Source organism: Cladophialophora psammophila (assembly GCF_000585535.1).
Source record: "Cladophialophora psammophila CBS 110553 chromosome Unknown aczJe-supercont1.10, whole genome shotgun sequence".
Classification (NCBI taxonomy): Eukaryota; Fungi; Ascomycota; class Eurotiomycetes; order Chaetothyriales; family Herpotrichiellaceae; genus Cladophialophora; species Cladophialophora psammophila.
Window position 1 is genome coordinate 510,491 of NW_006912931.1, and position 27,852 is coordinate 538,342.

Below are 27,852 nucleotides of genomic sequence, written 5' to 3' on the forward strand. Positions count from 1 at the left end.
ATGACAGCCGCGTTCACTGGTAACTATGAAGCCTCTTCTCTCCCCTCAAACAGCGTGGTTTTAGTGTATGCACCGAGACTCGGTGTGCCGACAGTCGCAAATGCGATTCTCAGATTGCCGCATTATATTTGAGGATTGAGGAGATCATGGAAAGAATCACATGCTTTCAATCATTTATTTAACTTTTCCCTCACTGTCTCTCCGGATGTTCCAGTTGGATACCAGCTGTGACTTATTGACCGAAACTCAGGCTAGACTTTCCCTGTTTGGCGTTCGTATCGAGATGTCTTGCGAGCTGAACACCAGCAAGAGACTGAAATATGACAAGAATAAAGAGGTCACGATTTGATTAAATAACGCTGGTGCTCAGCCAGAGCTGGATAGTGGTAATTTGGGAGTGCGAAGTCACCATTCTATGACTAGAAGCACAAACCGCTTGATCGCTGGTATATAACGATTTGATGCCATCGACTTTGCTGCCGTGCCGCAGCTGTTTTCCCTCTCCGTTGTGACGTTAACCCCTTTGCGTTCAAATCTGGCCCTATTCAGACCCCATATGGAGTATGTGACTATATCAGCAAGTGCTAGTAGCTGGCTACGGCGACGATGCCGCGATCGCTCAATCACAAATGCGTACTGTTGGGCTAGCCGAGCATGCCTGCCCACCATTACAAGGCGGAATTCGCTGACTAGAGGCGAGGCGCTTCTCAAAGCCGTTGTAATCCTCACCATGTGTGTGTCCACGTTTCGGCGGAATACTCGACCAAAGGATAACCGCAGGGATGGGTTCCGGAGCCGTCTAGCTTTACCAAATATTCTGGTTTAAAGGCCCCGAGGCAGAACAACTAATAGGGTCCAGGGAGCAGCGCAAATTTGTGCACAGCATGATGGCGAAAATTGCAATCGCTGGTGGAACGAGCAGTAGGATCTCCGATAGCCCAAGGGAGATTGTCTTCCAGGTTCATTAATGCTCTTCATACAGATGCTGATCTGGAAACCATCGATGCTCTTGTCGTTGCGAAGAAGCATGTCGGCCTCATTTTACACCTCAATGTGCTAGGTTGATGTGCTCAGGTCGTTCACGTCGAGGACCCGGGGCCAGGCATGACGTGGACCAAAGGCCGACTACCGCAGCGTTGAAGAACTGGCGGTAATTCAAGGCGTCCACACCGTACTGTCACTCGTCACGACTCAGCAAGATCCAGGGAGTGTTTCACAGTAGAGTCTCATCAACGCCGCTGTACAGGCTCGAGTGAAGCGGTTTGCCCCTAGCGAGTGGGGTACGTGAGTTCGGATTGCTGTGATTCACAAGCAGGTACAAGTCTCTCTGAGACATTAAAGATCGACCGTCGACCGTCTGGATTGGTACGCCTGGAAGGAGGGAGTCCGCAGATGCCTACGAGAATTGAACAAAGACAAGAAGCTGGTAATGTCTATATCTTAAGCTGCCAAAGTACAGACTCGAAGCATGAATCTAGCCGTTGGAGTAGTCGCTGTTCCTCCAGGGGCTGTTTACGAGCTATTGCAGCTCTTCCCATGAGTCGGGGAAAGGCTTCCGTCCGTTTGAGACCCAGATAGACTTCAACAACCGCCGTTCGCTGGCTTTAGACGACGACGATGACGACCGCATCACTCTCACAACGGTGCAAGGCCTCGCAAATGTCGTAGCACGCGCTGTCGACTATGAATATGAGTGGCCTATTGTCGGTGGGGTCAAAGGCAGCGAAATCTCCATAGGGCAATTGCTCACTCTCGGCAAGAAGATTCGTGGTGCGTCCTCGTGTGCTTTCTCGCTTGTTCAAATCTGATCAGGTAAGGGAGCCCTTCCGCATCGAGAGGCTGAAGCCCAGCGATCTGCAAGCCGAGATCGTCAGTTGCTCCTGGCTGCCAACGATTGCCTACGCGGCTATGCGACTGAGCACGCCGTGGCCCTGCCACCGAATCTAGTTTCAGGGATGCTGTTGAGTACCTCGACAGGTGCGTTGAAGGTTGGAGGTGAATGGAATCGTCTGCTACCAGACTATCAGTTCACCCCAGCGGAGGAGTTCCTGACCAGAGCCTGGTGCGATACCGTAGACTTTCTAGCCACCTGGAAATCGAGGAGAGTGACCGAGGAGGTATTGTGGGCTCAGCAAGGCTGCAGTAAGGGGTTAGGCCAATGAATGTCATCTTGAACCCTGAGGAGCAGAATATGACATTTCCTGGAACGCAGACCGTCGCGCATTTGGTAAATAGCAAGCCAACTGTACCCTGTACAATAAGTCTGACCTGATATCACTCGAAATATCGCCTAGCGCTTTCCACACGTTTGAGAACACTGCCAGTCAAGCTCATTACCCATCAGTGGCGTCCCAGCTTGCGCCTATGGTATACCCAGAGCTCGACGTGCCGTGGAGAATGCTATCGAACAGAGTCATGTCAACGCCTTGTAGGTCCCAATCGTCTGTGAACTCATCTACGCCCGGGACGAGATGCGCGTGGGGTCTGCTGCCGTCGTTGAAGCCGAGGCAACTGCTGCCTTTTGCAGTAGATACAGAATAATGCCGTAGAGACACCGAGTCCAAGAGTGAAGGGTGTGCATGCCACTCTGGGATGGCCGACTCATCGCCAGGCGTGTGGGCCGTGGCAGTAATTGGCACCTCAAGCGATGGGCTTTCGTGTCCCTCTAGTTCTTCGCATGACCTTGCAGGGTTCAACGGTACTGTCGGACCGGTAACCGAGATCCCTGGCACAGTTTCTGCCATATATAGCATTTGCGCCATTGAGGAAGACTTCTCAATCGCACGGCGCGTAATTTGGATTGTTCCAACATGTGGAAGGGAAAGACGCAACCCACTGTCAGTTTCGCTGAGTTTTCCATGGCATTCAAGCTCGTCCTCACTGCGCGCAGCAGAGGCACAGGTGTAGTAGCTGCCTCCGTGTGCGGCATCATCCTCGATCAGGAGTAAATGACGCAGAATGGTGTGAATCCTGGTAGCCGCCACGTCGTTGGAGGTGGACTCCATTAGTTCGAGAGTCCTCTCCATCATGCCGCGGTCGCCCATGCGTTGGTGCGCGAGAAGGTATGTAGTCATAGAGTTTCTCTGGCCGGCAGCATGAGTGTTGATATGCGCAAGGCATATTGTCACGCTTGCAATGAAGGCGAGAAACAAGATGCCGCGGTAGCAGCGGCTGGTCTGGCTGTGAAAAGAGACGAAGCGTGTCAGAACCTCGCGGTTTGCGTTGACGGCTGCGACGCAGTTATAAGGATTTTGATCAGCCCGCATCACGTACGGAAGGTGAAGGCGGGCCAAAATGTGAAAGTGGGCAAATTGGCACATTAGACGATCCATCTCTTCCAAGGCATCCCAGGTTTGGGCACTGGTGGCCGTAAGCTTCGGAACCAGCCACCACTGACTTGGCATGCGGGCTGCGGCTTTCTGTAGTAACTTGTCGATGTCTTGAGTGAAATCGCTGTCGATCATATCGGCTGCTTTGCGTTGTAGAATGCGGCCAGCTGCGACGCAGTCAATGCGCCGCAAGCATTCAATAGGCGGGCAGTCTTTGAGCACCTCAGGGCTTGCGAAACTGTCATCGAGTGAACCTTGTGGCAGGCCTAGCAATAGCGATAGATAGCGGTCCAAGCGAACGAGACGGAACCACAATTGCTCTGGCTTCATTCGGAGCCGCGTTTCAGGCTTCAGAAAAGCTGGCGACATTGATTTCCCGTGGTGAAGGCCCATCATTTCCGCTAGTGCTGCAATTCCACGGCGAGCAGAAAGTAGTGAAAAGCGAAGATTACCTGCCTCGTTGTGGTAGAGGCTCTCGAGCATGATACATTCGATGCCCTCGATTGAGTATATCACTTCATCGTTACAGGTAACGATATGGGCCGTTTCGACAGCATGGACCATGATGCTGTGGTAATCCACCATAAGGCTGTTGAGGTTGTCCACAGAAGTCGGCAGGATCGCTTGCAGGTATTTGGCTAGACTCAATAGCTTCCACGCGAGTAGGACAGGGTGAGAATCGTGCGGAGGTAGTTGTAGCATCTCTCGTGCTGACGGAACGCCCTCTGACGAGCAGGCGATACCGTGAAAAAAACTTTGCCGCCTCAACTGGAACTTCAAGGATAAGATCGATATCACGTTGGCTGGGCCATGCGGACATCAGTATGTGAGATAATTCTTTCCGCCCTCGGATATTCTGCCTTGGGCCTGTGAGTCTGGAGGCACAAGGCAGTCTCGTCGTTGGCTCGGAGGCAACATGATACTGCAGATAATGCCATTGGCTTGTGAGAATGGACAGGTAATCAACCAGAACGAACATACCAATGTCCCATGGCCATCACGACCTCGCTGCGAAGAGTAGCTGACTCTGCAAGGCACAGATTCCACGACACCTGAACTGCTTATCGAAGCGTGGGATTTACTGCTGAGACCTTCCCGCTGCTGAGGCTGACGCACAGAGTTGTCTGAGAAACCATTAGGCCCGCCACTGTCAATCAACTTCTCCATTAGCGTCTCCAGTCGACTCAGTCTTTCCTCGACACTCCGTTTAGGTCCAGGCTCATCTGGAAGCTCCTGGCTGATGCACGATGTTCCCTGATGCGAGCATCCATCACAGATATTAGCCATCGGTGATGTGAATGTGCACCGTATCTTCCGGCGCTTGCACTCCCAACAGCTCTGAGTGCCTTTCCGCACTTTCCTTCTTTTCGGTTGGCGCAGCGTTGACTCTTGTTCTTGGGACATGTCGTCCGCTTTCTTGTCTCAATTGCTCCTCTTGAAGATTTGCAGAAGAGTGTTCCAACTCAGCGAATGCCATGAGTGAAATTGAAGCTTGCACAATGGACGCATAAACTTCCACCGGCCGCGGCGGTCGAATAGCCTTGGCAACGGCGGATGGGGCAATGCTCCGGGGTGAGTGACGCACCAAGGCTTGCATTAACTATTCTGGTAGTATCTCTCTGAATATGTACCATCAAAGGGTATCCTGATAGTATCAATCAACGCTAGATATCCTGGTAGATGGTTATGGAGGAACGGGTGGTGGATAGGGCAGTTCTTTTTCTCCACCACCCACTGCGAACCAGAGTGGGCTATGACAACGCTTGGATCACGCATGAAGAATCTCGGCCTGTCCCGACCCTGGTAGAATCACAATTATAGCGATAGGAAGAGGGAACTAAACAATACCTTCATGTTTGCTGTTGTGGCGCTAGCTTGGGGGAGCTGTCATCCCGCCGATGCCAGCTCTTGCTTTCCGTGTGTATATTCTTTCTCTTCCCTCCCATAAATATTATCACAGGAGAATCAGATGCTCTTCTCCTAGAATATGGTGCAACTACCGAGTACGCCCCTGGTGCAACCTCGAAGACTTGTTTTTGCTTGTTTCAAAGTCTGCCCCCTATGCAGCATGGGGAAGTTGCACAATGGCTCTCGGCGCTAGAGAGCCGGAAATCCCATATTCACAAAGCCATGTTATGAACGCTTTCCAAAGGCGGCTCCTGATGGAAAATCCAGGAAAGTCGCAACTCCAACGTCCTTTTTGGCTCCCACTCTTATTTGCTTTAATTTCTGGGGCGTCCGGGGCGGGGATGGAGATTCAATATGGGAAAGTGGCCGCCGCTTTGGATCGACACCGCAACTTTCAGGGCACGTCCATCAGCTAAATGAGCGACGGACTAGTAGCGAAAACGCGCGTTGTCGATGTTTGATCTCAAAATCGCTCGCTCCTCTTTCCCTGGAGTAGGCGGAACAATGCGATGCCGTCAAAGTCTGATGATTTATATCATGTCTTTCGTGGTTTGGGGTGCTTGTTGCATTATCATGCGCGGACATTTCCATCTCCCTTTATTTTCCCAGCCAACACCACAGCAACTAAACACACGAGTGTTTGAGCGAGCGATCGACGAAGGCTATGCTCACAGATGAATAATTACAGACCGCTTCAATCACGATCACGACCACGATATCAACCGGTGCTACGTCGACCGTTCCAACCACAGCAGTGTGCATTGCGATACGAGGAGAGACTCGTAATTATTGTTTATGCTGATCTCCAATAGACTCATTCCCGTTCAGACTACTTCGCCAGGATCAGGAAATTCTGGCAGCGGCGGTGGTCCGTTCGGAACAACTTTCCACATAGTTTTGGGATGGGTTGTAGGTCAGTAGAGTTTGTGCTTGAGTTTGTCGTGCCTCTGATTTCACCTGTTACGGTATTCTTGCTGCCGGAGGCTATTGCGTTTTGGGTGAATGATTCGGATCTGTTGCAGCTGAGGCACCAGGCTATAGGGGAGGATCTAGACCTGAGCTTGGCTGGAAAAGGAAGTCCAAAATTTTGGACTTCCTATTCAGGCTCTGCTTCTTTCTCCCAATTCTATTGGCGGATCCGGTGTGCTCGTAGAAGGCATAGAGAAGGCATTACCCTCTTCCAACGTAGTGGAAGTGGAAGATATGTGTCGCCGTCGACGTTGAAGTAGAGTGATGATGACAAGCATGGCCGGGGGTGTTGCTGCCGCAACACCAATGATGGAGATAATTGACTCTGTAGACAGCGTCATAGGACTTGCCTGAGACGACTTGGTGGAAAGAATTTGTGGATGGGATAGGGTAGACAGGAGTGAAGGAACTGGAGTTGATCGACTTCATGATCGGGCCATTCATGGCTGTTTTATAGCTCTCCTCTTCAGTGCAGAGGCCTCAAACCAAAATTCTGGATACAATGCTCGAAAGGGTAGTTTAAAAGGGTGGTTTATCTCATCAAGCACATGAGGAAGCTGAAGCCCCTTTTGTTTTAGCGACAGCGTCTCCTTGATCCTTGCCAAAATATTGGCGCGACCAGCCCAAACCAGCCCCATCCGCCTCAGCAGGACCCACGAAACACACAAATTGCTTAAAACTCTTGATTGAAGATGCTTTGATATCTTTAAGCCGACTCTACTTCCATTTCAGCGGATACTTCCACCCACTGAATGCTGGGCTGGATATTTAGCTGGTATTCGTCAATAATTGACGAACACGCACTCCCCGTCGAGCATTACAAAAAGATGAGAGGAATCTGGATCGAAGGGCGTGTGTTCTCGAAAGCTCCCGGAGCATCCCCTCACGAATTAATGGAATCTCTAGGAAACGAAGACAACGTGGTGGAAAATGCAGGAACGGTTTCCAACCACCTCGACTCATTTTGTAGCGGATTGAATAGATGTCTTCACTGTATCCCCGATATCTCTCTTAACAGCACAGTTTCGAGACCAAAGGATAAGTTCTATGTCTGTTTGACTTGTACTTGATAGTCTCTTCATTTTGTCTGTATCCTACCCAGACGGTGCTATTGTACGGAAGCAGTTGCCAGTGAATGCATGTGAGATGTGTTGAGATACCATATTCCAGTGGCGCCTAACCTTGGAAAGATGAGATTGGCGTGATTGAATTTCATGTGCAGACTTAGGCTTTTACGTTTTCACCCTCTCATGTGCAAATGTCATTACGAACGCCCGAGGCGATCCGGCCACAGTAACATCGATGTCAACCACCAGGTCTGTTCGTGTTTTTCGACAACTGGGAGAAATTGGGCTGCCTGTTACTTTCATCGGTTTTGTGTCGCTCCTCACTCCGGTGGCATACCGGACCGCTGCTAATATATATACCGAAATTGCGGATTCTATCACATCGTCAGCATTGAAACTTCATCACCCATCTCGAGACAATATTATACCATTCTGTCTGTCAAATCATCTTCGTAGGCATGTTCGAAGGCCTCGACGATGCCTGCTTTATCACGACGCTTGTTGTCCCAGACACAGACGAATCGATATATCAAGCTTAGAACTGCAGCCGCAGCCGCAGTAGCAACAACGGCCTGGAACCCAGGCACATATCGAGGCGCATCTTGATCCTTGAAGAGTAAAGGTCCAGTGAATTGGCCTAGAGACAATAAGACCAAATCGGAAAAATTGGTCGTTGCAGATTTGGAAAACACGACAAAGATCGAGCAGAGTAGACTTACCTAGGCAGTATCCCAAGTAGATGCCAGACGAGCTGACAACCCGCTTAGTATAGCCGGCAGTATTGGCGATTGATAAGCCCATTATAACACCCCATCCACAGGTGAACCCGGGAAAAATATAACAGCAGAAGAGGAGTCCGCCGAGAGCACTCAATGGCAACTTCCACAGCAGGCAGGCTGACACAACGGTAACCAACTGGCTGCCACAAATGATATAGCACCTGGATTTTGGTACTTTGTAGGCCGCGTAGGTTGAAGCAAGAATGGCCACTCCGACCACAACTCCACCAGGAGAAAGGATGAGAAGAGCCCTGAAGACGTCGAGCTTGAACCCAACAACGACGACAATAGGAAGGAAGGCATTGACCACCCCGGCAGCAACCATGCTCAGGTACCCCATGGCAAATATAAGCCAGAACTTTTCATCTCTCAACAACTCAAATAGGTGTTGTTTTTTGAAGTGCAGATTTCGGACGCCAGCATTGTTGATTCGAAGCCGGGCGAGTGCAATGTATCGTTGTCTTTCCGTCAAACCTTTGGCTCGAATTGGATCCGGCGGCAGGAAGAAAAGAATAACAAAGGCCCATAAGGTAGTTATGATCCCGCCCACAATATACATATAGCGCCAGGGTGACAGCGAGCCCTTGATATGACCCAGACCCCAATTAATGGGAAAGCCAACGAATGAGATAAACGAGGACGCCGAATACCAAACTCTGGAGAATTCAGTGAATACTCACAGCGGCGGAGAGAAACGAACTCACCCCATCATTAGCGCCTGTTCGTCCTTCTTGTAAAACTGTCCAATGATGAGCATGAAAATGGGACTGACACCTGCCTCAAGAAAGCCTAAGAAGAACCGTTGGGCATAGAGCCCCTGCCAATTATGGCACGCCGGGGTAAGCGCGAAACAGACTCCCCAGGCAAAGACGAGCCATCCTGCAACTCGCTCAACAGGATATCTCTGTGCCAGCTGAGAAGCAGGATAGGCTCCACCGAGAAAACCCAGGAAGAAGATAGCCGCAGCCATCGAGTAGCGATTTCCTGTCAATTGGAGGTCTTCGCGAAGTCCGAAGATGGCCTGTCGATATCACACTGAGCCGGCATCAATATATATGGAACATGTGGAATCTCACCGCCACGGATATCATAGCTGTTCATGTACTTCTTAGACAAGACATTGCTTCATCAAATCCTGAACGCAACTTGGGTGGACCATACCTTTGTCATAGTACTGCAACGCGTATGTGACGCACAGAATGGGCAACAGACGTCGATCAAGTTTTCGGCGAAGTTTCTTCTCTTCCTCTGGTTCCCAAGTCTGCGGTCCGGTGTATCTGGTAATCACTTTCATCGCTTCATCGTTGTGGACGGTGTCGACCGAAATGACCTTCTCGAGACCCGTCTCTTGCGGAGTTGGACTCGGAATGCGTTCCTCCTGAACGATCTCGTGCGGTTTGTCGTCGCCAGTCGCCATCATGTGAATGAGGTATTGTGTTCAGTCAGTATCTTTGCGGAAGCCAAACCGACTTCCCTGATTACTGAGCTTTCTTCCATTTCGTTGATTCGAGTAAATTTTTGAGGACTCGGCGGCTATACAAGGCGGCTATACAAGGCGGCAATAGAGAGTCACATATAGACCTCGGAGGCTCCACCTAAGCCTGATTAGGTATAACGAGTTTGCATCGTGTTTCCATCTCATCTTTCGAACATTTGCTCTTGTTCTATGCGGCCAAACGACCTGCCCACGGAAATCAGAGTCCCGGTCAAGCCAAGATCCTCGGCTTCCCCCGGCAATTGAATATGCAGAACCCGCCATTCTTTCACAAGACTGACCTTGAGAGCAAGTTGCATGATGCCGATGGCCTCGGAAAGGAGGCTTGTTGCACCCAAGCCGATGCAGGATAGATCCATCAGGTATACATCAACCGCTAACTCTCGAGTTTTCTTTCATATCAGTCGATTGTTCAATCTCTCCCTGTACTCTCAAGACAGAGATCTTACTGCAACCTATAACACCTCGGATACTAGTCGACTTTTCGTTCTTCCGTGCTCTAGATCAAGACCACATTCATACCTCGCTACAATGCCTCGCCAAGCAGCGCCCGTTTACGTCCTCGGCGTGGGGATGACAAAGTTCATCAAACCTAGAGGCAAAGTTGACTGTAAGCTATGCATCAATCATCGATGTGGTCATGCTCATTGATACTAACTTCTGAAAGATACGGAAGGTAACTTCTCCTGCGGATCAGCCCCGATATTGCAAGCAAGCACAACATACTCAATTCTGTCGTTCCTTCTGAAATGCCCTCACTGCTGACACCGAAGCAGTTGCTTTTGAAGCCGGTATCAAGGCTATGCTGGACGCTCATATCAACTATGACGAGGTCGATCAAGGCATTGGCTGCTATGTCTACGGCGACTCTACGGCTGCCCAGAGAGTATTTTATCAGTTCGGCATGACTTCGATCCCCATATATAACGTGAATAGTAACTGCTCCACTGGAAGCAGTGGCTTGAACATGGCGAGACAGACGGTTGCTTACGGTGCCGCCGACTGTGTTCTTGTGCTGGGGTTCGAAAAGATGTTCCCCGGCAGTCTGAAGGGGTTCTGGGACGACCGCGAGGCCCCAATGGGCACAACCGCCAAGATGCTACAGGCGACGAAAGGATTCACCAATTCTCCCATGGCCGCCCAGCTGTTCGGCAATGCTGCAAGAGAATATATCGAGAAGTACGGCGCCACGGAAGCGGACTTCGCTGAAATCGCTCGTATCAACCACGAACACAGTCAGCGAAACCCGTACGCGCAGTTCCAGCAAGAATATACCTTGGAAGAGATCCAGAAGGCACCGATGATCCATGCGCCCTTGACAAAACTCCAATGCTGCCCGACTTCCGACGGCGCCGCCGCCGTCGTCCTAGTTTCGCAGGAGTTCTTGGACCAGAGGCCGCACCTAAAGTCTCAGGCGGTTCAGATAATTGGTCAGAGTCTCGCGACAGACTCTCCAGAACTCTTCAGCACGTCTGCAATCGACCTGTGCGGTTACCACATGACCGAGATTGCAGCTAAGGAGGCTTTCCGACAAGCTGGAATCACACGGGATGACGTGAGCGTGGTTGAATTGCACGATTGCTTCAGCTCCAACGAGATGATGTTGATCAATTCCCTCGGTCTGGCACCTGTTGGGAAGGCGCACGAACTCGTCCGCGCTGGCGGGATTACCTATGGTGGTAAATACGTGATCAACCCGTCGGGCGGTTTGATCTCGAAAGGCCATCCTCTCGGTACGGTAGCAAAAGTCTTTCTTTGATCCCTTTCGTTGCAGTCGCTGACGATAGCCAAATCATAGGAGCAACTGGCCTTGCTCAATGCGCCGAGCTCGTCTGGCATCTGCGAGGCTGGGCCAACAACCGCCTCGTCAGGGACAAGGAGACGCGGTACGCCCTCCAGCAGAACCTCGGCCTCGGGGGTGCTTCGATCGTCACCATCTACAAGCGGGCCGATGGGAAGAAAGCCACGCCCGTCTCGGACGGCGAAGTCGCCAGAATCACTGGTCTCGGATATAACCCAGCTACACAAGCGAAAGGTTTCACCAGCGAGGACGTTGCGCGCACAGTCTCCAAGAAGCACTTCTCCAAGTTCGCTCTGCAGGATGTTCAGGAGAAGGTTCAGGCGAGGTTTTAAGTGCCGAGGAGACGAGATGCTGGTAGTGTTTGTAGCTGTTGAGTAGACTGGTATGGCGCTCCCACTGTCCAAGATTGTGTCATTGCAAACATTGTGGTTCTTGTGGATAAAACTATATTGTAGCACACATAGTCTCAAGCAGAGCGCCTTGAATATTCAACCATATCAATCTTTCAGCTCCTATCGAATATAAGCCAATTGCAACAAGCTACACACGTCTAACCAAATCGTGAGGCTCTCCCATCTCTCCACACTTCCTCCTCCGACATTCTGAAGTTGTATTGGGGAACTGAAGCCATGGCGCCCGTTATACTCGAAGGGTTCGGCATATAAAAGTTACCGAGGCCCCACCGGCTTTTGTAGCTCCTTTGTCTCTCTTTCGCTCGCTCATGTGTAGATACCCCGTCACCTCCGTCTAGCTCGGAGACAAGGATAGTCTCTCCACCAGAGCTCCTCCAGGCAGCAAAGAAAGTCTGGGGTTCAAATCGCGGGAGGCGACCACAAGGCTTCTACTGCAAACAGGTTAGCGGGGGGAGGTGGGCTCGTGTGACTGGTCCCCGGGGACATCAGGCCATCCCTTTCTTCGTCGTTCCCTTTCTTATTCAATCTCAATCCTCTTCGATTTCGAGCCAGTTGCCGTGACACACACGATGAAAGAAGACTGTTTGTTTCCGTGCTGGCACAGGTTACCATATTGAATTCTGCGCGAGAACGAGACGAGTGTCATGGCCACCACCCACTTACCGCTCCATGAAACTCTGACCAAAAGAGCAGGGAGAGCGTGTCTGACGTGCCGGTCGCGCAAGATTCGCTGCAACGTCGAGGAGCGAGGCCCTCCGTGCAGCAACTGTCTCACCGACGACGTCCACTGTCAGACGGCGAGGAGTAAGCGTGGCAAGAAGCCCCGTCCACGCTTGAAGACCAACAGCTCAAGGAATGCTGGACCAAAACACGGGGCAATCATCCCAGATGTTGGTGCTCTCGATAGCTGCTCAAGAGCAATAATAGCCCCGTCGTGTCGAGGTCGAGTCTCCCCTACCCACACAACAGGCTGGCTCGACGATAGCGTGGATATGGACATGTTCTCCCAATCCTGCATCCAAGGTGTGCATATGTTTTCCCGTTTCACCTGAACCTTTTTCTGTGGTAGGAGACTGACAACCCTCTGGAAGCAGCTACTACGGCTCCTGAACAATCATCTGCAACCGCTCAGCTCGACGCACGGTTCCTGCACCAGGAACTGAGCTATGCGTCCCTCGTCGACAAGGAAGCGGTGCACAACCGGATGAACAACAATGCTGCTCTGACGCCGCGGAGCTTGACGGCCGTCTCGCAGCCTTCTCCCACTTCGGCAGCGTCCTTGCGGACAACCCACGACGGTCTTCCAGATATTGTGACGCCGCTCTCACAGAGCCTCAGCCTAGACGACATCAACTATCTCCGCCTGAAGGGGGCCCTGGACCTGCCGTCGGCGGGTTTTCTGAAAGCTCTTCTCACCGCTTACATCCAGTTTGTTCACCCGTACATGCCCACTATCGATCTTTCTACCATTCGTGGGGCTTTGACCGGCGAGACTGCAAGCATCGGCATCCTTCCATTACAAGCCATAGTATTTGCGTCCGTCCCTTTTGTAGACATCAGCGAGATTCAGAGAGCGGGTTTCAATTCTCGACGGGCATGCCGAAAGGCTTTTTACGAAAGGACTCGAGTACGTGCCATACCTAGCGTCCCATACTAACTCAACATATCTTAACAACCATTGCAGCTACTTTATGATCATGACGTGGAGACTGATAAGCTCGCCATCATCCAAGCCGTGCTGTTGATGGCATATTGGAGCGAGTATCCCGGCGACAACAGGGGGGCATGGTACTGGATGGGCATTGCCATTACTCTTGCACAAACCCTGGGAATGCACAGGAAGGCCGAGTACAAGGTGCAGTCTCAGGACGCCAAGCTGCATAAACGAGTATGGTGGTCATGTTTCATCCGAGATCGAATGCTAGCGATTGCGATGGGTCGACCGCTGCGGATCAAAGAAGCCGAGTTCGATACGCCGGCACTGACACTCGAAGATTTCGACATCGTCGATCTGTCCAGTATTTCAGAGAAGGTGCTCCTGACAATGGTCGACCAGATTGCGCTAGCGCAGATGTGCATCAAGAGCACAGAACTATGCAAGCTGGGAGCGGAGGTTCTCGAGCTCCATTTCTCCGTTCTGCCCAGCGAGAAATCCACGTCGACGGCCAAGGGGGACAACGGATCCACGGCGACGATGATGTTCTTGAAGAGTGGCACGTCGAACGAACAGCTCGTGCAGAAGTACGATGAAGAACTACAGGCCTGGTACAGGACACTTCCCGCTTCATGCGTCTATAGGGCCCAGGCCGGCCAGGAGGGTTACAGCCCGTGTGTCATCACCAATGCAGCGTCCTTGCACATCACGTTCTGGTCAGTGGTCTCGGCCCTGCACCGGCCACAGCTCCGGAACAGGGATAAGGCGCGCTCGGTCAAGAGGGTCGAGGAAGCGGCCATTGAGGTGTCGAGGGTCGATCGCGAGATGCACAAATCACAGCTCGATCGATACCTCCCAGCCACGGCCGGAATCCCCTTCCAATTCACCGCGTTCATCACGCACACGAAGCGCCTCGAGAGCCAGACGACCAGTGACGTGACGACTGAGATACTGGCCTCGCTGTTCTTCTGCATCAAAGTCTTGGAAACGTCCCGGGAGGCCTTTCCGGGCGGCGACGCAGGCGGTGACTTCCTCACGTACATCGCCATCATGGCCAACGTCACGCTCCTCTTCAACCAGGAGTCGAAACTCTGGGGCGTCGAATACCGAGGCGTCCACTACAGCCCGGGCAGCCGCCAGCTCAATCTCAGCTCTAGCTGCTTTGGTGCTGAGTTTGGAGAAACTTCGCCTCCTCCTCAGCTCCATCAGCATCAGCATCCGCAACAGCAGCAACAGCAGCAGCAAACTCCCCCGGATACCGTTCCCTCCACCAACCACGAGCCGCGCAAAAGCGGGAGGATGGACACGACCCAAAACAATGCGGAACTCCTTGCCTCGTTCGAGAATACGGATTTGATCGATCGGGCCAGTCTCGCGGACATCCTTCCAGTCTGTAACATAGATTATGACCACTCATTTGCAATGCTGGTCAACTTGGACTACCTGGGGGACGTTGAGATGGTCGGATGAGTGAATGAATGAATGGCAGAACATTTAATTAGTTTGGATGGTATGGATGGAGTGAAAGAACGTAATACAGTCAGAGTCAGTATAGTGAGGAGAACAGTATAAGAAAGAGAAAACAGGCCATGGCAACTATCTCACTCTCTCCTGCTGCATACTTCCTTCTCTATGGTCTTTTCGACTCGAGGCTAACTGCTATCCCACTCATTTCTGCTGCCGATCAGCATTCAGCTCTCGCGTAGGTTCAAGCCAGATATCGTTGAAATGCTTCTACTATGTGGTATACGATCTGCTTTCCAGGCAAAGGCATGGCATTTCTGATCTTCTCGCGCCCTTTGATGAGGAATGCCTCTAACCGCGAGGTATAAAGAGCCGCGTTCACAACTTCACCGTCCCGCTCCGAACTTGGTCCCATTCTTCGCCACCAAAAGGCTCAAACCGATCGCTTCCAGGCCGCAGGTAGAATATCCTGTCGCCCGTGACGCCGACTCTGGCCGGTTCCACGCCCTCTTTCCTCAAGACGTGTTTCTGCTGTTTATTGTTGCCCGTTGCCACGACCTCGGTCACGACCCTCAAGAACACCGGCACGGCATACTTCGGCAGGCCCGCCCGGGCGACGCTGGCGATGCTTGCCAGCACGTCCTCGGATACCGGTGTATCCGGACTTGTCACGCCCCGGAGCAGAACCGCGGCACAGCCAGCGCGGCCGTCATGATTCGGGATCTCGACGCCATAAACGTTGGCCTCAATGATGGCAGGGTGACGGCCCAGTACCCCTGCGACTTCGCTGGTTGAGACGTTTTCGCTCCTCCATCGAAAAGTATCGCCGATCCTGTCGGAGAACCACATCCTGCCTTCCTTGTCAAACCTGACAACATCGCCTGACCGAAACCACGCATCTCCCTTCTTGAAGACGTCCCTCCAGATCTTTGAGTCGGACGCCTTCTTGTTGCCAAAATATCCTACATACTTAGACGCAATATCCTTTGCATCGACGGCATAGAGTAACTCGCCGGGCTCACCCCTCGGCACGTTGACACAAAATCCCGTTTTGGCATCTCTACGAGGCTCTTCCCTTTCCCAATCAATATCGACGATGGCTTGTATTCTGGAACAGTGGAGTTCACCTAGTAAACCGAGTTGGCCGATCGCGCCTGAGGAGAATGAGTTTCGGTTCAGGTTGAAACTTGCAGCAACAGACTCAGTCGCGCCGTAGAACTCTGCGATCGTTTCGATGCCGAAGCGATCCTTGAAGCGCTCCCAAACATCTGGACGCAGCCCATTCCCAAGGGCGAGCCGGATACGATGTCGTGTGCGGTCTTCAGGTTGCGGGGGAACAGCGAGCAGGTAGCGAAGTGTTTCGCCCACGTACGAAAACACGGTTGCATCGGCGGCAACCAGCTCGTCCCAGAACTTAGAGACGGAGAACTTACGGCTCAGTACAAGCGTGGTGGCGTTTTCAAGACAGCAATTGAAGCCGAGCAGGAATGCAGTGCCATGGTACAACGGCATGGAGACATAAAAGCGATCCGGTCTCTTGGAGGTGACGGGCTCGAGACCGATCCAGCGAGGTATCAACATTGCTCCGGAAATTTTGCGTTCCCAAGGCACAATGGCAGCTTTAGGGAGACCGGTTGTGCCGGAGGTGAAGATCAGAACCCCCGGCGAGCGAGCAGTGATTCCTCCTCGCGCATTGTCGGGGGCACGGAACGATGGACCATATCCGGATTCGAGGGTCGATTGTAAGTCCTGTGTAAAGACGACGGTTTCCAGTGAAGGGGAGTCGGCGCCACGAAAATCAGCACCTTTAAGAGTGGATGTCGTCTGTTCAGTCAGAACCTTCGATGCGACTTCAGGATCAATGATCAATAGCCGTGCTGTCGAGACCGAAACACTATGAACGAAGGCATCGCCGGTTAGATTGTAGTTGATGAAAGCCGGCACCGCGCCCACGGACCAAGTAGCCAGGGTCAAGAACAAAAACTGAGGAGAATTGACGAAATTTAAGGCGACAATCTCGCCACGTCGGATCCCGTGCTGGGAGTGGAGGTATCCGGCATATCGAAGAACCACGTCGTAGGTCTCTTTGAAGGTCCATGACTGTCCCTGGTAAATAATAAACGTCTTATCCTTGATCCTTGCATCGTGGGCGTGATCCTCTAGTACGTAGAAGGAATTGATTCGATCCGCCTTCTCACGTCTGTTGAAAGCCATTTGACTCTGGATTATGCAGCGAAACAGGTGCACGTCAACGGGGAGTCTCCATCGAGCATTGAGATAGGCCAGCCCTGCCAGCGCCCCCGGAGCAGCGAGGGCGGCAGTTGCTGGGATGGACGAGATGGCTGAGAGGATGACTAGGTGAGAGAGCGGTTAGCAGACTCTCTCTTTCGATAGTTTAGGTGGCTCACCAGAGGCCATATTGGATCTTTGCTGTTGGACAAGTTTTCGAGAACAGCGATTTCCCAGATAAAAGAGCAAGGAGGGTTGGGCTAAGACGGCCTGTGTGTCTAGATCACTGTCCCTAGACATACAGCCGAGGGTCGGGATAGAGAGGGTGTACAACAATATGCCCGACATAGACGATGGCTACACACCCATACTCGATTCGTTCGGCTGCTGCTCGTGGCTGGAAGACGAAGAACGACCGAGGCACAGAGTACAAGTCTTCTGTGCAGTGCTGGTCGTGGCATTGTCTGTCTGGTGAGAGCCACAAAGGAAATGGAGGAGACTTCAACATTACTCACAGCTAAACTTAGTTGAAACAGGATTGAAGGAGTGTACATGGATGAATCTGGTGTTGTCTTTCGGAATCCATCTCGAACACAATCGATCCAAAGTCATTTCATGCCATCTTGCATTTCGACCTCTGAGTTAAAGCTTGTCAGAGTATCGATGGTGCGTGATGAACAAGTCACTCAGAATTCCCACATCACTGCAGTCCAGAACAAACACACTGTATTCGACGCCTACCAACAGAGACACGCTGTACGACTCTACAGTTTCATCTTAGGTATACCTCGCAATTCAGCGCCACAGTTCGACAGAGCCAACTTTCCTGTCTCTTTGATCTTGGTCTGGAAAATCACTTTGTTTCCTTCCTTCCACATCTCTGTAACGAGCGTTTGTCCGGGGTCCACAGTGCCAGCGAATCGAACTTTGATATTCTTGAATTCGCCGTACGTCAAGAGAACGTGCTTGCCGGCAAAACCAAAGGTACAGAGTCCGTGCAGAATAGGCACTTTAAAGCCGCCGGCGCGGGCGAATTCGGGGTCGATGTGCAACGGGAGACGATCACCCATAAGACGATATATGGCGGCCTGATCCTCGGACGTCTTCTCTTCAACGATCGAGTCAGGAGCGCGCTTTGGTGGTGTATAGACAACACTAGCGGGGCCGCGATTGATATCGTTCCTGACGCCGCCAAATCCGCCAGATCCACGAACAAATAGCGTGAATTGATTGTAGAATAGCTCCTCATCATTTGCTGCATCCCTTGTCGAATATGATTGCATGATTATGGCAGCAGAGCCTTTGTCAACCACCTCCAATAGTTGCGGGTAAGACATCACGTTTGCAGTTGTGGGGATGGGAAATTTTCGGATCTCGAGATATTGCTCGCCATGTAGAATCATTTTTGGACTGAAGTTTGGGACAAGTTGATCGAGATCATGTTCGGATTTGGCGCCGTAAAATGGAATAACGCCGTAAGTGGGTAAGACTTGGAAATTCGGGTCGTTCTCGTAGATCAATGGGAGTTGTGTCCTGTTCGCACCAAGCGAGAGGGCGTACAGAATGACGTCCCTGTCCGTCCAGCTGAATGGAGTGCCGAAAGGCTTGCTCTTCTTCGCCACCTCAATGACTGCTAGATATTCCTTCTTGTCCTTGGTTGTGGACTTCTGGACTTTGTTTTGCAAGTTGTCATAGATTCCTTTGCCGCCCTCTGCAATGGTTGTAGGGTGGTCGGCACGGCCGTCATCGAAATTAATGATTTTGGACCATTGCTCGAGAACAGCCTCGGGGGTGAGCTTGACATCGACTGGAAATCCGTGGCCGCCGGTTCGCTGCCATCTGGTCCGGGCTTGCCAGCCACTGCCGACTTCGAATAGCAGACCTGTGGACGGGGGTGGAACCATGTCAGAACTCAGAAGAAGGACGAGAGGTGCTACGTAGTCGGGTTTGAATGCTTGAACCAGCTCCTCTGGCATTACCGTTCGGGTGAGTTGAGTTCCAGCATTTGGCGCAATAGTGTTGACGAAGATATTGTTCTTTTTGCCCTCCAAGGCTAAAGCTTGGGAGAATCCAAGAATGCCTCCTTTCTGAGTTATGTTAGAGAAGATAGAGATTAAATGATGGGAGTAGGACTCACTGCAGCAGCATAATTAGACTGGCCAAAATTGCCGTAGATGCCGGTTGTGCTGGTGGTGTTGATGATTCGACCGTACTTTTGCTTGACCATATAGGGATAGGCCGCCTTTGTCACCTTGTACGTGCCCCGCAGGTGTACATTCATAATAATATGCCACTGGTCATCGGTCATATTAACGAATGCCCTGTCTCTGAGAATACCTGCGTTGTTGATCAGGATATCGACTCTACCCCAGGTGTCGATTGCAGTCTTGACAACGGCACCGCCATCTTCAACCGAGGCCTTATTGGCAACAGCCTGACCTCCTAAAGCTTTGATCTCATTGACGACGTCGGTTGGGTTGACAAGATCATTGACGACAACCTTGGCACCGAGTTTCGCAAATGCCAATGCATATGCTCGACCAAGACTTTATCAAATATCAGCGAACGCACAGTAATTTCCAGCTTCGTCGACCTACCCAGCACCAGCACCAGTGATCAGAACAACCTTCTCATCGAACCGAATTTCCGGGCCCGGTTCGTTCTTTTTGATCTGCAGAGACTCCTGCAGTCTTTTCACCATATCAGTGGGGCCATCAGGGTGGTCTGCCCTCGAGAAGTCATTCACTTTAGACCATGCTTTTAGAATGGTTCCAGGAGTATATGAGCGGTCGGGCTTAAGGAGGAGGCCATCTGAACGTTCCCATCTCAGCTTGGCCATGTGTCCAGCGCCAACTTCGAAGACAGAACCACTCTCGCGGTTGGACGGGTGCACCAGTACCGCAACCAGTGGGACAATCCATTCCGGCTTCAGTTGTTGCATTGCTTCAGGAGGGAGGACAGTGGCGGTCAATCGGCTCGCAGCCATTGGTGCGATAACGTTGCACAAAATGTTGTACTTTGCCCCCTCCCTTGCCAACGTCTTCGTGTAGGCCACCTGGGACATTTTGGCGGCGGCGTAGTTGCATTGGCCAAAGTTACCAAATAACCCGGCAGAAGATGAAGTATTGATCACTCGGCCATATTTTTGCTTTCTGAAATATGGCCAGGCGGCCCTCGTGGTTTTGTAAGGGCCAGTAACATGAACATCGGTAATGAGGTCCCAGTCGGTATCTGTCATGTTCTTGAAGCTGATATCGCGGAGGATGCCAGCATTGTTGATCAAGACATCAATGCGACCAAAGGCGTCGATGGCGGTCTGTATGATCCTCTCGCCGTTGAGAACGTTGTCATAGTTTGCAACAGCCTTGCCACCGGCAGCTTTGATCTCGTTCACCACTAGGTCGGCAGTCTGTGATTGCCGATCAGTATATTGTGCTTGAAGCATGTGAAGACTGTTGGACCTTTGAGCTAGCACCCTCGCCCTTGATAGATCCTCCTAAATCGTTGACCACGACATTTGCACCCCTGGATGCAAAGAATAGCGCGTACTCTTTGCCAATGCCAGCTCCGGCTCCAGTGACAACAACGGTCTGGCCATCGAACCTCAAAGCTTGCGCCATAATTCCTGACGGCTCGTGTGATGAGATAGGGAATTCGAAGTAATCCCCAGGGCAATTGAGGGCAGAAGCCACCATTTCATAGTGCTGGCCAGGGCTGGGAATTGAGGCATGGAATTAGAGTTGGGAAAAGAAAAGGCCGAGGTGCCGATGCATAGTAGCCGGCAGAGGCATCAATGCACAACAACTTGAGCAACCCGGTTTTCACAGGAAGAAAACCATTCACTGCAATTCACTCCCGCTCTTGACAGCCTCCGGCCGAGGCAGGCGTATGGATGCCGACAGGGGTCGAAGGGCAAGAATCATGAAGTCGTCCAGATCTCGGATGTTGGGAGTAGCGCCTGGTAAAGAAGCCGCATTTTCGGGAACTGGACATGTGAGAGTTCCATGGCGACTCAGGTTCAGCTAATGGGTGTCATCATCGACTGCGCGTGCCTTGAAGCTACTAAGCCCATTGTTGGCGACCACAATGGACCGACAAGAATTGCAGCTCACCTGCCATCTGGCACCTCGTCGCACACGGGTATGTCAAGATTTCTCCCATTTGGGGTGGTTTGTGCTCGCCCCGGACACAACACGAAGCACATTGGGAGCTCACTGATTGAATTGCAGGAGCATGAACCTGAAGATCGGCTTATTGACGCCAAAAGGGGAGTGTTGGGAGGAACAAGCGACAGCGAGGCGCCCGTTCAGGAAGCGGTACATGGCGTGTCACGCGTCAAGGCTTGGCGCGGCGGTGGCTTCGGTGTGCACCTTTTCAGTTCCTGCTTTGGGCGATTGCTGTTCACAGTGGTAATTTTGTATCTATCTCACAGGTCTCTCTTTAGGGGAGAACACAGATGGACCGGCCATTCTACTCACTCTTCATCAGTTTCGAGTCTCAGTTGGGACCACTTCGGGGTCTGATCCCGGTCGGCAGCAAAGCGCCCTATTCCTATGTACGACGAAGCTTCGCCCAGTGCCACTTCTGTCTAAATGCATTATCAGGCCTTGAGAGGAACAGTGTCCGCGTAAAGGTTGCCCTGCATGGCTGATGGATACCGGGCCCCTGTGATCTCGGCAGCCTCGACCTTCTGTCTGATCTCCTTCTCTTCTTCCGTCGTCAACTGGATGTTCAAACTGGCCATGTTCTCGTCAAAGTTCTTCGCTTTGGTCGTGCCGGGAATGGGGATGATGTCGTCGCCTTGGGCCATGAGCCAGGCCAGCGTCAGTTGACCCGGCGTGTCATTTTTCTTCTCGGCGATGGCGGTGATGGCGTTTACAAGCTCCATGTTCTTGTGGAAGTTGTCTTTCGAGTACCGAGGCATGGCGCGGCGTCGATCTTCCGGCTCAAAGTCGTCGTGCGATTTGATCGTGCCTGTAAGAAACCCTCGACTGAAGGGCGAATAAGCCACGACCGCGACGCCCAATTCTCGACACGTCTTCAAGAGGTCGTTGTGCTCAATCTCCATGGAAAACGGCGAATACTCGACTTGGACTGCGGCGATGTGGTGCACCTTGCAAGCCCGTCGCAGCGTTTCAGCCGAACACTCGCTCAACCCAAGGTAACGGATTTTGCCTTCCTTTTTCAATTCAGCCATCGTCTGCACTGTGATCTCGATTGGCTGGTTGCGGTCGACACGATGGCAATAGTACAGATCAATGGCATCGCCTGGCTCCAGACCGAGGCGTCTGTGGGATTTGGCGCATGCCTCGCGAATATAGGCTGGGTCGTTGTTGACTTTTGATGTTCCATCCGGCTGGCGGATATTGGCAAACTTGGTGCACAGGAAGATCTTGCTCCTGTTCCCGGTCTTCTTAAACCACCTGCAGGGCAAGGGGGTGACTAATTAGGACTCGCTGTGGTCGTCATCGTCGGAGGAATCGACTCACTGGCCTAGCAAGTCCTCGCTATCTCCATACACATCCGAAGAATCCCAGAAGGTCTCCCCTGACTCGAGGACGTGGTCCAGAAACTTCATCCTCTGGTCATCCGGGAGCTTTTTCCCATAGAAGATGGACAGGCCCATCAGTCCAAAGCCTATTGCTGTGACTTGTGGTCCATCTTTGCCCAACTGACGGGTTGGGAGACTGGGTGCCATTTCGCTCTTGGTTGTCTTTTCACGGACTCGGATGTTGGATAAGTCTCTTGGTGAAGGAGGTTTTTCTTTCTCAGCGACCGGGGGTAATGCCGATAGCGAAAGCGTACGCAAGCCCTTTATATTCGTCGCGATGAAGTCAGAGCACCGATTGTCAGCCACTTCTGCCCCTCACCAACGGAGTTAAGCCGACAGTCGCCGTGCTCATATCTCCTCTGTACCAACGTTTCCATACCCTTTGGGATCCTTCGCAGAGACAGGGTTTGAACTTATCTCCATCAAATCCCCGCAGATTCTCCGACTTGGGTGTGTGAGTAGCGTCAAGCCAGACAACAGAGTTTGATAGTCGAAGGCAAGAGGCCATGTAGGAGCCGCTAGAAGCCTTAGTTCTCCTTCCCGGGGTTCCCTGGTGATTCCGTCTCGGCGAAAGGGTATTTGGTGAGATCTGCCGCATTCGCTGGCATATTTGTTCTCCTTGGAACTGCTGCATGTTTGCAGGCATACCTCCGTCCTGGGAACAGGGTCTTGTATTACTGCCGATCAGTGAACTGAAGCAGTCGCATGGCCTGACACTAGGCAGTAACCGCCAACAACAACGTGGCAGCTATACCAATAGCCAACAGATAGCATGAATGACAAGGTGTCGCTATAGGTAAATCAAAATGCTTGGTGTGAGTAAAGGTCACTTTCAATCCAACTTCATAGTGGATCACTACCATCACTAGATTCTTGTCAGACAGCACCCTTTGTTTTCAAACGAGGCTCCCCGACCTGGCCGGCTCGGCTTTTTGAAGAGAAATCTTTCTGTCTGACAGGTCTATTTTCGTCCCAAGTCTCCGCCGACAAAGCCCGTCATTGAACGACGATAATTCACCCCGCAATCCGCAGTCTTTGACAACAAACAGCCAAACTTACCTTTACACCATCAATTTTCCACCGCATGCTGACTTGACCCCTGAGGCGGGGAAAACATACGACCAGACTTTGTGCCTCGTCTGTATTATCCAAAACCTGCTCGATTGAAATCCGCTCTGCTGCTTCAACACAGACTCGGCTCCGATTTGCTTGCGAGCAAGGCCCAATGGCAAGCGAAGCCCAATTCGATGCCGCATTGTAAGCTTGCCCTCCCTCTACGGCTCTCTCGCTCTTTTCAAGCCAGGATACATGACGACCAGGATGAAAGAATGAACATTCTCCCAAACAATGAAAGGAGCTGAACTAACCCTTGCTTTTTCCCTTCCCCGTCCGTCGCAGAGACCTCCTCCGTCGCCTCTCCCCGCTCAAGGTGTCGGATAACCTCACCTCCATAACGACGCTCGTGCCCGACCTGACCGAAGACCTCCTCTCCTCCGTCGATCAGCCGCTGACGTCGGCACGGTGTAAAAAGACAGGCCGGGATTACTTGTTGTGCGACTACAACCGGGACGGCGACTCGTACCGGAGTCCATGGAGCAATGAATTCGAACCGCCCCTAGACGACGCGACTTACCCGAGCGACCGGGTCCGCAAGATGGAGGTCGAGGCGAACACGGCGTTTGACGTGTACAGGCAGATGTACTACGAAGGTGGCACGGGGTCGGTGTACCTCTGGGACCTGGACGACGGATTCGCAGGGGTCGTCCTGTTGAAGAAACCCGTGGCAAAGGAGGCTGGGTGGGATAGCATCCACGTGTTTGAGGTCGATGAGCGCAGAGGCAGTGGGAGGACGAGTCACTACAAGCTGACCAGCACGGTCATCCTGCACCTGGGTCGGGAAAGCGAGGGATTGGGGTTGTTGAACCTGGCAGGGAGCATGACCAGACAAGTCGAGGCTGACCTGGTGGTGGAGAACGTCGGCGGCCAGGGCAAAGACGGCGGCCACGTGTGTAACGCCGGCAGATTGATCGAGGACATGGAAGGCAAGATGAGAAACATGCTCCAGGAGGTGTACTTTGGCAAAGCCAAGGACGTCGTCGGCGATCTGCGAAGCGTGGCTCCTTTGACCGGCGTCAATCGCGAAAGACAGGCCCAGAGGGATGTCATTTCCAGCATGGGCGGGAAGTGAGCCAACCTGGCCGACAATGGCTTTTGGCAACCGTCTCGACGAAAGCAGTGAGTGGGTGACCTCATGCTATGGAAAAGAAAAGGAAACAAGGTGTCAATGATGAAGAACGGTCTCCTCCACCTCTCAGATCTGAGTCTGCGTCTGCATCTGTTCCTATTTCTCACAAGGCGCTCACTAGTCTTTTTATTCCAGCATCTCGCAATACCAGCAGCGTCGTCACAGCGAAGGGGTGTCCTCGGCGTCTCGGGCGTCATATGTATTGATTCCACCGACAAGACAAGCGAGGAGAAGAACCGATTACATACCTAGGTATGCTGGGAAAATCTACCTACCTACCGAAAAACAAAGAGAGATCGTTGTCCCGTTTCCGTTCGTCCTGATTTACCTTGTCCATGCTACATCGTCGCGGTTCGTTAATTCGTTAAAATCCTTAGCGTCCAGATTGTTTCCCAGGCCATGAATGCCGCCAGGGTAATTTGCCCCTAGTACCCGGCATAGAATTTCCAATTATATCCCCTCCCCCCAGCCACCAGCCATCCGCCGTCCTTTTTAACCTTTAATTTTTGGGACGCATTGTGATACCTTCAATCAATCAAACACTTTCTTTCTTTCTCTCCTCATAGAGCCACGAAAGGGTGCTGGCAGGAACGAGTCTCGAGTCCAATCCGAGGCGCACTCTGCCCTGACGGCGGTGGGAGGGAGAGACTCAATGTCACTGTCACTGTCACTGTCACTGTGTCAACAGCTCCCTTCTTCCCAAGGACGATGGTACTTTCGTTGACTCCAGCCGCTGCCACTCGTCGAGGATCCTCCTGAACGTGGAGGCGGAGGAGGAGGAGGAGGAGGAGGAGGAGGAGGAGGAGGAGCCTGAGCCTTGCGGGAACCTAAGGCTACGTTACTACCACTACTCGTACTGCGATGAAAAGCACTGGAGGGGCGTTTAGGACTGCTTTCAACGCTAGTGATCGCGTCATCTAAGTTAACTCTCGAGCTGGGCCTGTCGTCTACCCCCATAGGCGCACTTCTGGGCAGACCTTTCGTAGAGGAGCGTGTCTGTCTTCCCAGCAGAGACTGGCTAGTAGGTGGCGTGCCCGGAGACGGTCGGGGTGGTAAATCATCTGAGTACATGTCACGACCTGCTGCCATGCCGTGCGTGTATGCGTTGTCACACATTATACGTCCAGAGCCCTGTTGCTCGTGCTCGTGCTCGTGCTCGTGCTCGTGCCCCTCCTGCTGCTGAGGCGAATAGTGCAACCCACTGCTGAATTCGAAGCCCTTGGGGCCGAAACTGAAACTCCCTATCGAGGAGTATTGCGTCGGCTCTGGCGTGGGAATATGGTCGCTCGCACCCGCGTAGCCTTGCTTGATGCTCATGATATGCATCGGAGTGTCCGGGTCCGGGTCCGAGTCCATGGGAGCGAGATGATGAGGGAGACTACTCGGTAGGGTTTCAGAGACTTTGACAAGTAGCAATGGCAAGTACCTCGATGCACCGCCCCGGAGCTGGGCAATTAGAGTAAGCAGCTTGCTCAGATACTCGAAGGGCGTCTCGTTGCTTGGATTTGAGATCTCCGAAGGTTCGAGGGGCACGCACGAGATGACGTCCGTGAGCGTACAAGCCATGTCGAACAATTTCTCGATTAACCCTACGCCATGGACCTCCATCGCGTCCAGAGACATGTCTGAGATATGCTCAATCAAGTCCCTGGCGACTTCTATCGGGTATTTGAATGTCATAGAGGACTCGTTGGACGAGGATGAAAGAAAGCCATTTGTGATGGCGAGTTGCCAGATCATGATTCGCAACCAATGGAACGTGATCCAAACGTCTGCCACTTGGCTTTCTGTTGTCCTCAACCTTGGCGGCAACGCGTCTGTGAGCTGTCGTTGGAGTTGCGAAAGCCAGGTGGCGGAGCACTCGCTCTTCACTTTGTTCCAGAGAGCCATGAACTCATCGTCAATGCAGCGGAAGAGGCTAATCAGGTAGAGGAAGCCAGATATGGGTTCTTGCTCCTCCGGGTCGTTGGCCGATGGAAGCCCGATGGTCGGATGGAGACTAAGCGGGCGGTGTCGTTCCAACGCATATGCTCTCTCCGTGACCAAGAGAAGCCAGTACATTCGTCGCTTATACATATTCTCAACAGGTTCACCGACGAGATACGACGGCTCTTCGTGCATGCCCATCAGTTGCGCCAGAGTGGCGGCTTCACGCAGATAAAACCAGCAGATATTCTGTTTTTCAAGGGTAAAATAGCAGCTGAACAAGAAAAAAGACGTCTGGACCGCGCTCAAAGTCGGAAACTCGACGAAGTCGATGGATTTTCGCACACGGATGACGTCGTCGAGAAGCGTGTTGGCATAGCCGTAGCGGGTTTCAGGAGGTTCGCCTTCGTAATGACTCCCCGGGGCAACAGCCAAGTTCATGCCCGGTTGGACCATGACAAACGCACACAAGGATCCTGCGAGACAGTACGATTCTGTGCAAGTGGCAATCTGGGAGGGGATCGTATCCATTATGTAACGCCGATTGAGGATTGAAGTCGTCGTGGACATGTTGGAGAAGTAGAAGGCGACACAGTTTTCGATGGTCTCCTTGTTGAGGAGCTCAGCCTTGAGAGAATGCGAAGGCGGAGGCGGAGGCGGAGGCGGAGGCGAAGCCGGTGGAGGTGGAGCTGAACTGCGAAAGTCGAGAGAAAACTTCAGCTCACGGCCTGGCGGCTGCTGGGGAGTGGCGGAGGGTGAAGCTCGATTCGCCCGGGTCTTCATCTTCCTTTGAGCATGGCGAATCTCTGACAGGATTTTGGATCGATTGCCTTTGGGGCCTTTCTTTTGCGGGACGGCGAGATAGGTGCATTCGAGATTGCTCTGGCTGCAGGTGCGGCATGGCTGGTCTCCTGAGCATCGGACTTTGCGTCGATGACAAGCATCACAGGCTTTCTTGATGGGAGGAGTGGTCATGTTAGGGATCAGAGGTTGATCAAGCCCGAGACGTGGCGCTCCCGCTG

The 27,852-nt window shown here is 52.3% G+C and overlaps 9 protein-coding genes across 9 annotated transcripts; 3 read left to right on the forward strand and 6 right to left on the reverse strand.

Annotated features, from left to right (window-relative positions):
* Positions 1-2,333: 2,333 nt before the first annotated feature.
* A1O5_06907 (uncharacterized protein) lies at positions 2,334-4,031 on the reverse strand (the record flags this gene model as incomplete). Its single annotated transcript, XM_007747497.1, has 1 exon — positions 2,334-4,031. One exon carries the CDS (start codon positions 4,029-4,031, stop codon positions 2,334-2,336), a length of 1,698 nt encoding a protein of 565 aa, XP_007745687.1.
* A 3,589-nt stretch (positions 4,032-7,620) lies between these two features.
* A1O5_06908 (uncharacterized protein) lies at positions 7,621-9,469 on the reverse strand (the record flags this gene model as incomplete). Its single annotated transcript, XM_007747498.1, has 5 exons — positions 7,621-7,647; positions 7,702-7,910; positions 7,993-8,708; positions 8,757-9,073; positions 9,194-9,469. 5 exons carry the CDS (start codon positions 9,467-9,469, stop codon positions 7,621-7,623), a joined length of 1,545 nt encoding a protein of 514 aa, XP_007745688.1.
* A 609-nt stretch (positions 9,470-10,078) lies between these two features.
* Positions 10,079-11,680, forward strand: A1O5_06909 (acetyl-CoA acyltransferase; the record flags this gene model as incomplete). The annotated part of the gene is made up of 4 exons (XM_007747499.1): positions 10,079-10,157; positions 10,215-10,223; positions 10,324-11,280; positions 11,346-11,680. The coding sequence occupies 4 exons, from the start codon at positions 10,079-10,081 to the stop codon at positions 11,678-11,680; spliced, it is 1,380 nt and encodes a 459-aa protein (XP_007745689.1).
* A 725-nt stretch (positions 11,681-12,405) lies between these two features.
* On the forward strand, positions 12,406-14,885 carry A1O5_06910 (uncharacterized protein; the record flags this gene model as incomplete). Its single annotated transcript, XM_007747500.1, has 3 exons — positions 12,406-12,784; positions 12,856-13,388; positions 13,446-14,885. 3 exons carry the CDS (start codon positions 12,406-12,408, stop codon positions 14,883-14,885), a joined length of 2,352 nt encoding a protein of 783 aa, XP_007745690.1.
* A 372-nt stretch (positions 14,886-15,257) lies between these two features.
* On the reverse strand, positions 15,258-17,297 carry A1O5_06911 (uncharacterized protein; the record flags this gene model as incomplete). The annotated part of the gene is made up of 2 exons (XM_007747501.1): positions 15,258-17,233; positions 17,288-17,297. The coding sequence occupies 2 exons, from the start codon at positions 17,295-17,297 to the stop codon at positions 15,258-15,260; spliced, it is 1,986 nt and encodes a 661-aa protein (XP_007745691.1).
* A 575-nt stretch (positions 17,298-17,872) lies between these two features.
* Positions 17,873-20,728, reverse strand: A1O5_06912 (peroxisomal hydratase-dehydrogenase-epimerase; the record flags this gene model as incomplete). Its single annotated transcript, XM_007747502.1, has 4 exons — positions 17,873-19,195; positions 19,246-19,654; positions 19,706-20,517; positions 20,570-20,728. The coding sequence occupies 4 exons, from the start codon at positions 20,726-20,728 to the stop codon at positions 17,873-17,875; spliced, it is 2,703 nt and encodes a 900-aa protein (XP_007745692.1).
* Positions 20,729-21,708: 980 nt separating this feature from the next.
* A1O5_06913 (alcohol dehydrogenase) lies at positions 21,709-22,806 on the reverse strand (the record flags this gene model as incomplete). The annotated part of the gene is made up of 2 exons (XM_007747503.1): positions 21,709-22,531; positions 22,598-22,806. 2 exons carry the CDS (start codon positions 22,804-22,806, stop codon positions 21,709-21,711), a joined length of 1,032 nt encoding a protein of 343 aa, XP_007745693.1.
* Positions 22,807-23,884: 1,078 nt separating this feature from the next.
* A1O5_06914 (F-actin-capping protein subunit beta) lies at positions 23,885-24,847 on the forward strand (the record flags this gene model as incomplete). Its single annotated transcript, XM_007747504.1, has 2 exons — positions 23,885-23,916; positions 24,058-24,847. 2 exons carry the CDS (start codon positions 23,885-23,887, stop codon positions 24,845-24,847), a joined length of 822 nt encoding a protein of 273 aa, XP_007745694.1.
* Positions 24,848-25,585: 738 nt separating this feature from the next.
* Positions 25,586-27,805, reverse strand: A1O5_06915 (uncharacterized protein; the record flags this gene model as incomplete). The annotated part of the gene is made up of 1 exon (XM_007747505.1): positions 25,586-27,805. The coding sequence occupies one exon, from the start codon at positions 27,803-27,805 to the stop codon at positions 25,586-25,588; it is 2,220 nt and encodes a 739-aa protein (XP_007745695.1).
* Between the last annotated feature and the right edge of the window lie 47 nt (positions 27,806-27,852).